General features: G+C 45.3%; 1 protein-coding gene across 1 annotated transcript in view; it reads right to left on the bottom strand.

Annotated features, from left to right (window-relative positions):
- Positions 1–2,121: 2,121 nt before the first annotated feature.
- LOC131678327 (tyrosine-protein kinase Dnt-like) overlaps positions 2,122–12,749 on the bottom strand; it is a 383,062-nt gene continuing 372,434 nt past the window's right edge. The window contains exons 2-6 of the mRNA XM_058958389.1: positions 5,202–5,568; positions 4,379–5,134; positions 4,091–4,310; positions 3,931–4,007; positions 2,122–3,867 (exon numbers count right to left, since the gene is read on the bottom strand). Coding sequence (XP_058814372.1) covers positions 3,756–3,867; positions 3,931–4,007; positions 4,091–4,310; positions 4,379–5,134; positions 5,202–5,568 — 1,532 coding nt within the window. The 3' untranslated portion in view covers positions 2,122–3,755. The remainder of the gene's footprint in view (positions 3,868–3,930; positions 4,008–4,090; positions 4,311–4,378; positions 5,135–5,201; positions 5,569–12,749) is intronic.

Below are 12,749 nucleotides of genomic sequence, written 5' to 3'. Positions count from 1 at the left end.
GCTACATAGCAACCGAAAATCAGTTAAACAAAGAAGTGTTGCTGTAGAAATTATTTTCTGGTGCACATCGAGGACAACTCAATATACTGGTAACTGGCGGAAAATCACTGGAACACTTTTTCTTTGGCATATTTCATTAAATGTCTAGTCGTGTCGTTGGTAGAGTAATTAATTATTAATCGGTTTTTGGAAGGAGTACTCTTTAAAATCTTCTTTAGTTAATCTTTAATAAAGTAATCTAGATAAAGAAAGAAGGAAGGTCTCCGCTCGCAATAAGAAGTTGCGCGCACGAGATCCAATATTTGTATAATAATATTTGCTTGAATTTTCTTTTTACATACTGTAAACATATAAAAGATCCACGGCTCCGTTAAGCTACCGCTATGAGCCGCGTTAAATAAATGAATTAAAAAAAGAATCGTATTGGTTGGATTCATACCGTTAGCTCGGGATTTTAATCTGCAGTACGTACAACCTGCAAAGGAACGAATAGTGACAACCGTGTGAAGTGTGATGGTTTTTTGTAATTCATTTATTTGGCATAGCTCAAGGCCTTAGCTTCACGGAGCCGTGGGTCTTTTATATATTTACATAAGATAAACAATACAAATAATAAACAATTAATACTAAGATCGATCCCGTACACACGACTTGCCATTGCGCGCAAAGATCCGTTTTCGTGTCGGGGAAATAGTTGCATCCACGTCAACTGTATCATGAGGGTCATTCATATCTCTGTCGTCTTCGCACATGTCCGGGTCATCATCGGGGTTACTGCCTTGATGTTCGCGATCAGGTGTTGTTCCTAACTTCTTTCCATTTCGGGAAAGAAGCAATGACGGAGGGTTCACGAGCGTGAACTCTCCGTCATTGCTAGTAGCTCCCTCATTGATGGTATTAGCTTTTGAGTTTGTGGTACTCGACGCGGCTTTCGCAGTTGTCATTATTGATTGAACAGCAGCCACAAATTTGGCAACCGTTTATGACCCAGGGAATGATATTGGAGACTGAGTGTTGGTATTTCTTTCTGTAGATGAGCTTTTCTTAGCGGTTTCTGGGCAGGGTTGTCCGTAATGTGCCGTTTGTTCACAGAACTGGCACGTGTTAGTTTGTCCTTGATATGTACATAGAGTTCGCTGCATAATGGTATCACCCCCTTCTGTTGTGTACTGCAGGGTAAGGTAGGAGGGAATGGGTTGGTCTACCCGCATTCTCACCACAAAAACACCATTTAAAATTCCTGGAAAGTAGTTCCTCCAAGTATCCTACGTAATGGACTCTACTTCTCCGAAATGCGACATGAATCTTTTAATGGCCACTTTGCCAGTACGTGGTGCCAAATTATGTAATTTGATTTCCACGTTTCCGTTAACCATATACACGGGGATCTTGATTTTAGCGGTGTCACAATCCAGCACATGTTTCAAGTTGTTATGCGAAATGAATCTTTTTTGCCTGGGCGAATTTGTTGAACGTTATCAGCACCGCGTGCTCCAACTGGATGACACTGACTTCCGAAAACCGAAGCTGCATTTTTACCATCACCAAATGTTACACATCACCAATACTCGGTCTTATGCGGAAAGACCGGAAGTCAATGGCCACCGTGTTAGCCCGAAGAATTACATTTCGTTGATGAGACTCAGTCATCTTGATAGATCACCACACATGAATAATAGTAACAGTTCCCTTTGTTCTTCAGACAATAAGCATAAGAAGCACACTGGTATTGTAACTGATGCCTTTGGTGGTTGAGAATAGACTGACCGTGTGGTGGTTGGGAAACGTATGTTTCAACGAAAACAGTTTTGGTGTGCTGCGTGAACCTTAAGGCGGTTGTCGTCATCAGGTGAGTTTAGAAAGCTAAATCGCAACAATCGAAAGGTTTAAGATCTTTGAGGTTTCATATTCTGGGATTCAGAACATAAAAGAATTCCTTTATTTTTTAAAAGATGGCCGTAATCTTCACAAAAATTGGGTGTTGATTTTCTAAGATAAGAACATAGGGCCGAAGTCTTCTCAATATCTTGGGATTCGAAGTATCAAAAAGATCAGAAAACATAATTGAGACCATTTTGCAGAGGTTTTTCGGATATGTTGCTCAGTCCAAAAGATCAGTAATAAAATATACATTTTTATTACGTAATTGATTAGTTCTGTTATTACACTTTCTTGTATAAGTCCCTACAAATATGTCAACATGTTTCTTATCTTTTTTATTAATTTGCCTTTTCATCCGTTTCAAATTTAGTTATGAATCTTCTGTTTGTAGTCATTCCACTAAAATGCGTATTTTTTAGTTTCTCAACTTCATTTCATTCAAACATTTTCCAAAACGTATCGGACTTTTGTTAACAAAGCATCAAGACCACAATTTCACAATTCTATAATTGTTGCTTATCAAAGTGTAATTTGACTTGGCTGGAACTGAATCGATCAACCAATCGATCTCTAGGAAACAAACTCTGTACACACTATTTACAACAAGGATGACAAACAATAACAAACGATTCAAGGTTTTCGAGGTTGGTGCTTTTCCTGGAGGAAGCGTTTGTGTGAATGATCGAAAACAACAACCAAACCACTCAAAACAGATCAGTCTACAAATCTCGGCAGTGCTGTTTGGGGCTTTGCATAATGTTTCGCTTACTACGAATGCCAGTTGTTGCACAACTGGAGGCGCTTGTTGTCTCTATTCTTCTAATGTAGTATTTATAAATCTGTTTCTTTTTTTAGTTTTTGAGTAGTTTTCGATAGAAATATTCTGCTTTTGTTTGTAGTGATTAGTAGCTATTGGATAAGTTCGGTCATTTTTTATGTTTTTCGTGAAGGAATAATAGGAAAATATAATAAATATACATGATTTAGGATCTTCTTCCTTCTAAGTAGTTGAATTATGAGAGTTAAAAATCATTTTGCTCGGTGAAATGAATATTTACAACACAATTTTTACATAGTGGAATCCTAGTTTCTTTTTAGGTCTAGGATATCTCACCATCATGGGAATGGATATGAAATGGTGGTTTTGAATCGTTTCAATGAGTATGATGGTAGACAATATGCTATTTCCTTTAATAAAATTCAAATTCTACTTCGTCTAACGGTGATTGGAGTTGCTTGCTTGATTAATCTTTATCCACAAAATCTATCCTAAGTTATTTATTTAGCAATATTTTTGGCACGAATTATGTGTGTTTCTTGTTAGCTGCATATAAAAATGAGATTCTATCATTGTCTCTCTGACGAGTTCATTCGACATCTTACAAGCATCAGTTACCATCGCCGCTAGCACCGTGAATAACAAATGCTTTTCCATTATTTGTCTCTTTGTTTGATTGTATGCTATGTCTATTGTGTTTCGACGATTTCTCGCGACTTTTACGCGATTCACGAATCGTGGCAAGGGGGCCACCGCGACTAATGGTGGCCACCTTGGGCTTATGTCACGAGATTCCACTACCGGGTGTGGGAAGCGTCTGTGTGGATATAACCGGAGCCGACGGGGGAACCTCGTAGATGTGATTGATGTGGTTCTTGGCGTTATTTTTACCGCTGCGACCCCCGAACGTGGAAGCGTTACCGTGCCGGTTCTTCACTCTAAAGCTAAAGCTAAGGGAAAGCGCCCGTGGCGTAGGAAACATGTAGAACCTTTGTTGCTGCTGCTGTTGCTGCGACTGTGTTGGGTTCGGGGGTTGTTTCGGGTCAGGGCCCTTGACGAATGGAACTACCGCACCGTTGGCGGCGTTCGCTAAACCCTAGACATACCGTGTTATCTGTGCGTAGAAGTCCTGCAGGCAGACCTGCAACTGTTCGAACGATGGCCGCTCCATCGGTAGCATCGTCCAGCAGTAGGCCATGATGGCGAATCTGAAAGAGTGGAAAATTCATATGGTTTACGAAAAAAGCATACAAAATCCGAAAAATACTTACAATTCATCTGGGCAGTTGATCGGCTGCGACAACCGGTAGTTCTCGCGGAGGTAGTGTTCCATCTCGAAAGGATCAACCTATTGGGCGCAGAAGAAGAAAAACGATTAGCAACAAGACAACGGAAAAAGGACAAGTTATAATCAAACCCCTTAAAACTCACCTCAGCGTAAGGTTGTCTGGCCAGAGTGCACAGCTCCCACATCAGCACTCCGAACGCCCACGTATCGGATGCCTCGCTGAACTGCTTGTACTGGATGGCTTCCAGGGCAAGCCATTTGATCGGTCGGTTTTCGCTATCTCCTAGGCAGTAGTAATCCCCGGGGAACAGGTCCCGCGATAGAGAGTTATCCGCCAGCTTGACTCGAAGTTGATCATCAATTCTGGAAACATTAAATTGGGTAGTTCAGTATTCCGTAACAGGACGGAAAATATGATGAAGGATACTTACACACAGTTCCGAGCTGCAATATCCTTGTGGATTACTCCGTGACTGTGCAGGTGTCCCAATGCTTGTGCTAGCTGAAGTTGGATCTTAACTATCTGAATCGTGGTCAATGTCCTGGCTACTGGCTCCTGCAGGAAAATCTTCAAATTTCTCATATTTTCAGGTGCCAAGTATAGAAGGAACGGTGCGGTGTGATCTTCGATCGACACGCCCAGCACGGATAGGATTCCCGGGTGTTGCGCACCGTAAAGGCTCATTCCTTCTTGAAGTAGCAGCGAAACCTGGATTTGGGAAGCATGCTGGCCGACAGTTTTGACCAACACTTCCTGGCTGTCGTTGTAGGAACCACGGTAGACACGGCCGAAGGTGCCTTCTTGGAGCAGGGAGGACAATCGTACGCGACAGCGTTGAACTGTCAACTCGGATATGCGTCGTTGAAGTTCCTCCGGTTCAGCGTTGGCGTAGATTTTGCTTCTGGACAGAGTGGCAATGGTTGGGGCAATCGACGGCGGAGATACTATCGAGGAGGGTGCGGATGGGGGATGGGTTTGTAGGCGTTGGAAACTTGAGGTTCGGATGGGTTGCGCGTGGTGTGGTTTGCGTTTCATAGAACCGCGGGCACAGTATGCGATCGATATAAGGATCGTTACCAGGACGATCGCCAGAATACCACCGACTATGAGGGTGATCAAACCATTCGGAGTGTGAGTGACTGTTTCCAGCAGATAAGGATCCGGTTGGTTGGCTTCGGGATGATCACTGTAAGAAAAATAAAAGTCGAATTAGATTGGTTAAAACCATTGAAACGGTCGGTGGGATCGTGTACTTGTTGATGCATATTTTTTTCCTCCGGAAGACCAGTTCTGTAGCGTTTCCCGTGACCCGGTTCAGTGTGACCTCGATGGTGATCGTAACCTCGACTTCTGCCGGATCGCGACCGGCGCATTTCAAAGCGATGGCGAATGTTTCAATTTGTGTGGGAATTTCACCCATCCGGGAGATGTTCATCGATGGTTTTGGAAGGACCATCGGATCTGAGGTGACGATGTTGATTTTGTAGGGAAGCGGTTTCCCCGCCAAACTTTGCCAGGTGAAGGAAATGTCCTGGACATTCGCTGGCACCGGGACTGTGAAGTGTAGCGCATACTCGTTGACTTGGCCTTCACGAACGTAGTAAAGTTCCGCAGAAAGTCCTGGAAAGGTAAAAAGAAAGAAAATAGTGTTTAAGATACGTTTGGTAGGAAGAGGCGTTGATTGTATTTTATTGGTGTTCAGGCACCGAATCGCGATAAACGGCAGGATGTAGTGGGGAAATCACGTATCCGGCAGTTTCTTCACTGCTCGTCACAAGTTCGACATTCCTGACGAAGTTAGAAAGCAGAAGATGTCTAAGCTTGCCAAAAGTACATGATTTGGCTGGCAATTTGCTGGTGTGGAAAGCGGAGCACCCCGATGGGCAGGTGTACTTGAATGAAGGACTTCAAAAGCGTCTACTACCCCTTCGATGGTGATGACGCTACTTGTTTCTGGCCGGATTTAGCCTCTGGAGTGACACAAGGCTAAGGAATTCAATTTTGTGCTAAAGGATTTTATTACCACGAACGCACATCAGTTGTGATATTGGAAGCAGAAAGGTCCGCAAAATTGACTTCCTCGCAAAACAAGTTAGCTCAAACGTTGTACAATTGCTTATGAGCAGTGTAAAGAAGGAGGTATGTTGCTGCTGCGCGCACTGACTAACTGTGGGGTATGCGCGTTTTGCGTGTGGGCCGGCTAGAAATGTTGCTGCTGGCGCACTGACCAAGATCTGGTGCATGCGCGTTTAGCGTGTAGGCTGGCTAGAAAAGTCAAAAGTCAACGAATCTCAAGTCAGACACATTACGGGTCCGGTCGAGAGTTAAAAGTTAAATTGAGATAATTTATTAGTGCTAGTTACAATTTCTTAATCCTACGGGGTGTTTACTGCCTAAATTTATTATTCTAGTTTATTGCTCGGATAGAACTAAAATCCGTTGTTTAGCAGCTAATTTTCACTGCCCTGCTCACCGTCTGGCTTAATAAGCTTGAAAGTATTTCGTCAATTTTAATATTTATGGTTGGGTAAGCAAATTTACAACTACGTTTGGCTCTCCTTTTCCTTATCCTCTACCTGATCCTAGATTCTTACGTGTTTTCTCCCTCTTCTCTGCTACAGATTCCTTCTAAATGCGGCTACAGGTTAGTTATAAACCGGGTAAGTAAAACTGTTTTGTCTAATACTTAATTTTAATTGAATTTCGTTTTTACTTACAGGTCGACACAACTCAAGCGAACTACTAATCTATTTCTTCCATAAATTCACAATCTTTTTTTTTCCCAACTATCTAAAGTTCTTCCTACACTTTGCGAATATTAATCACGATTTCACACTTTCGATATTATTTATTTCTCGGCTATTAGGCAATCCACGTTTCTGATCAGCTGATTATTTCTTGTTTACTTATTCTGACGTTACTCCGAGGGGTCGACGTCCGACAATATCGTTTATTCGATCCAACAACGGACTAACAAAGTTGTTTGTCGGACGAGTTTTTCTGTTCGCAGGAGTAGACTTGTTGACAGAACCCACCGCTGAATTGTCAAACAAACGTCTAATGGATTGCCTAATATTTGTTTATCAACACATATCTTTTGTCAATCTGGAGAGGGTTCGACCGATTCTGCACATTAGTCGATTGAGCCAACTTCAGTGTGCCCAGTGGTGTTGACATTGTAACAAACGACTAGCTCAATCGGGTTTTATTTCACCCAGGGTCGGCTTTCACACTGCTCAAGGGAGGACACACAACCTTGACTTACCTGATAGCACTTCTGACGAAAGAAACAGATCGACATTTAAGACAGACATAAGGCTCAGCGAAAGAAAGTTATACAAAGCAAAAGAAATACATTTTAACTTATATATTTAACTTTTCTTACATGGCGTATACTGTCGTCAGGAACTGTTGGGGCCCTTGCTGCTTCGATGGTGGAGAGAGGGTGAGGAGCTGGAACATTTTGTTGCTGCACACTGGGTGTGGGTTCGTAGATGTGGATAGAGCTATCCTAAGCCGGAATGAAGCACACCGCCAACTCGGTAGGTGATGTGACGATGGCCGCTCTGGGAAATTGTAACAGTTGCTCTATCCACGGTGCTCGCAGACGCCGGGGGAACTCATCAGTCTAGGTATAGACCCAAACGTCCAAAACGGTCGTTACCGCACTTAGCGAAAGCGTGTGACACGGCGATAGCGTAAGTCTCATCGGCCACCAGCGCCTTTTTGGTGTCCAAGAGTTGGCTCCACTTGGTGGGACTGGATAGTCCTGATAACTTCCTTCGAACCATGCTGTTTACGGAGCTGATTCTGGCTTCGAAGGAACGGAGACTTTTCCCTGTCCGAGATGCGACGTACGAATGTAACCGGGTCCTCGTGGTGGTGTTGCGTCGTCCTGATAACCTCCTTCGAATCTGCTATCTGGCTTCGAAGAAATGGAGACGCACCGCCGACACACTACTGCTCGTCACCACAGTCCTTCGTCCCGTTCTTTCGTCGAACATCTTCACCGGTCTCACTAACCGCGACACCTTTTCGTTTTTTTTACTTTTCTGCCCAAATTCGATGGACTTATATTTTTTTGACGTCCGTCTTCTTTCAGTGGCTTCCAACGACTCCTAGTTTCAATCACCTCTCCTCTCCTTCTAACCTCTCCTTCCCTCTCTCTCTCTCTCTCTCTCTCTCTCTCTCTCTCTCTCTCTCTCTCTCTCCTTCCTTCGCCGAATTCGGAAACAGTGGTTCTGTGATGCGAATAATTTCGCCCGTTCGTCTAGATTTACCCTACTCTTCGACGGTGCACGAAACGTGCTGCTAATAACCGGTGGTTATTCACATTCCTGTTATTCGCATTCCGGCCCAACACAACTTTATAACTTTCGCTATGAGCGAAACTCCGGCTCAAAGGACCAGGATGGTCCGGGAAACGGTTTGCTGCAATCGCCGGACCTAAGCCGGGCGGGAGGCTGAGTCGGGCGTACGCGATTCCTACGATGATTTGTGCAGTGTGACAACTGCGACAGCCAGCTGGTGGCACATGCGTTTTGCGGGAGTAACCAGTTTGATAGGGAAACGGTCGTGGACGTGCCGCAATTGTTTACCACAGAGTGTGGTATCGTCATCCAGCAATCAGTCTGCTGGGTTGCATTACGATTGGAGTTCCTAGAGAAAGATCGCGCAATTGAGCAGCGCGAGTTGGAGATCAAAAAGAAGGCTTTAGAACTGGAGCGGAAGGTAATCCAGGAAAAGTATAGGCTGCTGGAAGAACAACTGACAGAAGGGAGCCGGCATAGCAGAGTAAGTCGCCGTACCAGCATGCAGAGTGTTAATCTGTGGGTCGAGAAACAAGGGGCAGAGGATACAGCATCGGTCGCTGCTGTAGTGGACAACAACGACTTACAAGAACCAACCGATGGCAGTCAGTTGGCAACGTACGACCGTACGTACCCCCTTCGCCGGTGATCCCGCGGATTGGCCGATATTTATCAGTGCTTTCGCAAATACGACCGCCGCGTGTGGATATTCCCGTGTAGATAATCTTGCGAGATGGCAGCGGTGTTTGAAAGGAGCAGCGTATGAAGCCGTCTTCTCCTACCGGAATAAGTGCCACAAGTGATCAATATACTACAGATTCTCTACGGACGACCGGAATTGCTGATCAACGTGCTATTGGATAAGGTACGATCAACTTCAGCATCCAAGGCGGAAAAGCTTGAGATACTCATCGAGTTTGGGATGGCTGTGCAAAGCCTGTGTGACCATCCGCTAGCAGCGGGACTACAATCTTATCTTACGAATTCATACTTGCTGATAGAGTTGGTGGAAAAGCTCCCAGTTCACGTGAAGATGGATTGGGCAAATGTCATGCAGCGGTATCCAGAGACGAATCTAAAAACCTTTGGAGAATTTATAAATAAAGTGGTGATTTTAGCAAGCAGAGTGACACTGTACACCGGCGGAGGCTGCAAAAGCGGTTCAGAGAGAACTAAACCAAATGTTCGAGGATCGATAAATGCTCACGTTAGTCAGCAAGAGTCGACGAATACGGATGAAAGGAGGTGTTACGTTTGCAAAGGCGTGGGACATCGTGTACGGGAATGTCAGACGTTCAAAGCGCTCTCAGTTGACAATCGGTGGAAGATGGCGCAAAGTCACCAGCTGTGCCGTAGCTGCTGGAACGCGCATGGCCGTAGGAGTTGTCGCAATGCCAGCCCATGCAGAATCAACGGATGCACCTTCCGCCACCAACCTCTGTTACATTTCAACCGCAGTGACCGAACGTCTGGAGAAACAGTATCGCGAAATATCGAAGCGACTGGAAATCATATGCATCACTCAGCAAATCAATAGTTGCTGCTTCTTATCTTGCTAGTAACGCTGTATGGGCCACGAAAGGCAACGTTTGCTTTGCTCCATGATGGATCACATCTTAGACTTGTTGAACAGCCGCTCGCCAAGGACCTTGAGGTTAGTAGTAGTAGTTCCCCACTCTGTCTAACGTGGACAGCCGATGTTTTGAGAGTAGAACCAGACTCGAAGCAATTGCAGCTACTGGTATCAAGCGCCGAAGAAGGAAAGCGACTGAAACTGAACGATGTATGGAGAGTCAAAAAACTGGCCCTGCCTGAGCTAACACTGCGAATCGGTGATCTTGAAGATGATTTTCAATATCTCAAGGGTCTACCGATAGCTGAGTATGAAAATGCCATTCCACAATTGCTGATCGGAGTGAATAATCTTCATCTCTCTGTTCCGTTGAAAATGTAGGAAAGAAGGGTTAATGAGTCTGTGGTCGTAAAAACTCGTCTAGGATGGTGCGTGTATGGAGGGAGCGGTGACGTGCCAGCGAGTTTGTTCAACTTCCATGCGTGCGAGTGCAACAGCGACCGTAATATACACGAGCTGTTAAAGGATTATTTCACACTCGAGGATGTTGGAACGAAACCAGCGGTCGAACTCGTATCTGTGGATGACCAACGAGCACTGCTGATATTGCAGCATACCGTAGTACGTTCGGAAGAGTGATATGAAACGGGGTTGCTGTGGAAGTACGACGATATCGAGTTTCCAGAATGCTTTGGAATGGCACTGCGCAGGCTTGAATGCCTGGAACGTCGAATGGCTAGGAATCCGTATCTAGGGGAGAATTTGAACCGAAAAATAGAGGAGTACCAGGAAAAATATTTTGCGCACGAAGTTACCGACGAAGACTGGAAAACAGGAGATCTCAAGCGAGTCTAGTACCTGCCACTGGGAGCAGTAGTGAACCCGAAAAAGCCGGAAAAGGTGCGGCTAATTTGGGACGCAGCAGCCACGGTTAACGGGATTTCGCTCAAATCTATGCTACTCAAGGGACCAGATCAGTTGGCATCTTTAGCGGGTGTTCTTTCTCGGTTCCGCCAATTTGCCGTGGCACTTTCAGTAGACATCAAGGAGATGTTTCACCAAAAAAGAATCCGTGAAGTAGACCGACATTCGCAACAGTTCCTATGGCCTGATGATCCCTCGACTCCTCCTAAGATTTTCGTCATGGATGTAGCCACATTTGGGTCGACCTGTGGCCCAGCGTAAGCGCAGTAACGTGCAAAACCGGAATGCAGCAGATTTCACGAATGACTTCCCGAAGGCTGTTGAAGATATTGTCGATAACACTTACTTGGATGACTATTTGACCAGCTATGGGACGGAAGCCGAAGCAGGAGAGACAGCGGCACAGCTCAAAGCGATTCAATGGAAAGGAGGGCTCTCATTGCGCAATCTAACAGCGCGAACGTGCTCCAGAATCCAGGCGAGCCAACGTATACAGGTAACAAGCACTTGTTTCTGGACAAGACTAAGCAATACGAGCGAGTATTGGGAATGCTCTGGCTGACTGATTAAGACGCGCTCAGTTTCTGCACCCAGCTGAAGGACGACGTTCAGCAGATCATTTACAGCGACTCACGTCCAACGAAAAGTCAAGTTCTACGATTCCTTATGACCTACTTCGATCCTCTGGGATTATTGAGCTTTCTGCTGGTACATGGCAAAATATTGCTGCACGACATCTGGCGGGTTCCCAGATGTTATTTCCCACGAACCACTACTGAACACTATCATAGTTGGCCGCGTATTTCCGCATAATCGACGCTGATGGCACTCCCAGATGCACTCTGGTAACTGCGAAAACCAAGGTTGCACCGTTGATACCTTTGACGATACTGCGATTCGAGCTGCAGGCGGCGATTCTCGGAGTACGATGGATGCGTTTTGTTCTGGAGTCTCATACAGTATCAGTAACGGAGCGGTATTTGTGGTCTGATTCATCTACAGTTCGGGGATCGCTATGAGCGGATCGTCGGAAATACAGTTCGTGGCTTGTAGATTCGGAGAGATTTTGACGGCGACCGATGTGAGCGAGTGGCGATGGGTGCCATCGAAGCTGAATCCGGCAGATTTAGCTACAAAATGGGGCAGTGGTCCATCCCTGGACGCTGAAGGATTGTGGTTCAAGGGACCTGCGTTTCTGCTACTATCCGATGACGAGTGGCCGAAGCCGAGTGCAACTCGGCAGATTTTGGGGAAGAGTTACGCGCTTGTCACGTTCGTTATGAAGTTTCTGCACTAGATGATCGACTACGACCGGTTTTCGAAATGGAAACGAATGCACAGAGCTACCGCGTACGTTTACCGTTACGTCTTGAACTTAAAGAAGAAAGTTTACTGTGGCGTGATGAACTTCGGGCATCTAACACAAGATGAGCTGCGAAAAACGAAAGCATTCCTGGTAAGACCAGCACAATAGCTCGCGATGCTTTCTCACAACTGTAACGTATTACAAGCAGAACAGAAAGTTTTAGATAAAAGTGGCCCATTCTACCGGTTGACGCCGCTCGTTGACAGTGCCTACGTTCTTCGAGTAGGTGGGCGAATTGGAGCGGACAAGCATGTGAGTAAAGATCTGCAATTTCCAATTATTCTACCTGCAAATCATCGGGTGACGAGTTTGATGGTGGAAAGTTTCAGCAAATTCAGAAACAGTGGTGAACGAGTTGCGACAAAGTTATTGCGTGCCTCGACTCAGAGAGGTTGTTCGGAAGGTGGTGTATCGTTTGCAAGCTGCAAAGAGCAGTCTCTAGAATTCCACGGATGGCGTCACTTCCTGCAGCTCTGCTAGCCACACATACCAGGCCGTTCATCTATGTCGGACTTGATCTGTTCGGGCCATTGATGGTGAAGATAGGGCGGAGTACCGCCAAATGGTGGATCGCTCTGTTCACCTGTCTCACTATTCGAGCGGTACATTGCGAAGTAGTTTACAGCCT

Source organism: Topomyia yanbarensis, chromosome 2, assembly GCF_030247195.1.
Source record: "Topomyia yanbarensis strain Yona2022 chromosome 2, ASM3024719v1, whole genome shotgun sequence".
Lineage (NCBI taxonomy): Eukaryota > Metazoa > Arthropoda > Insecta > Diptera > Culicidae > Topomyia > Topomyia yanbarensis.
The sequence above is the reverse complement of the archived record's forward strand: the minus strand, read 5'-3'. Positions and strand labels throughout refer to the sequence as shown.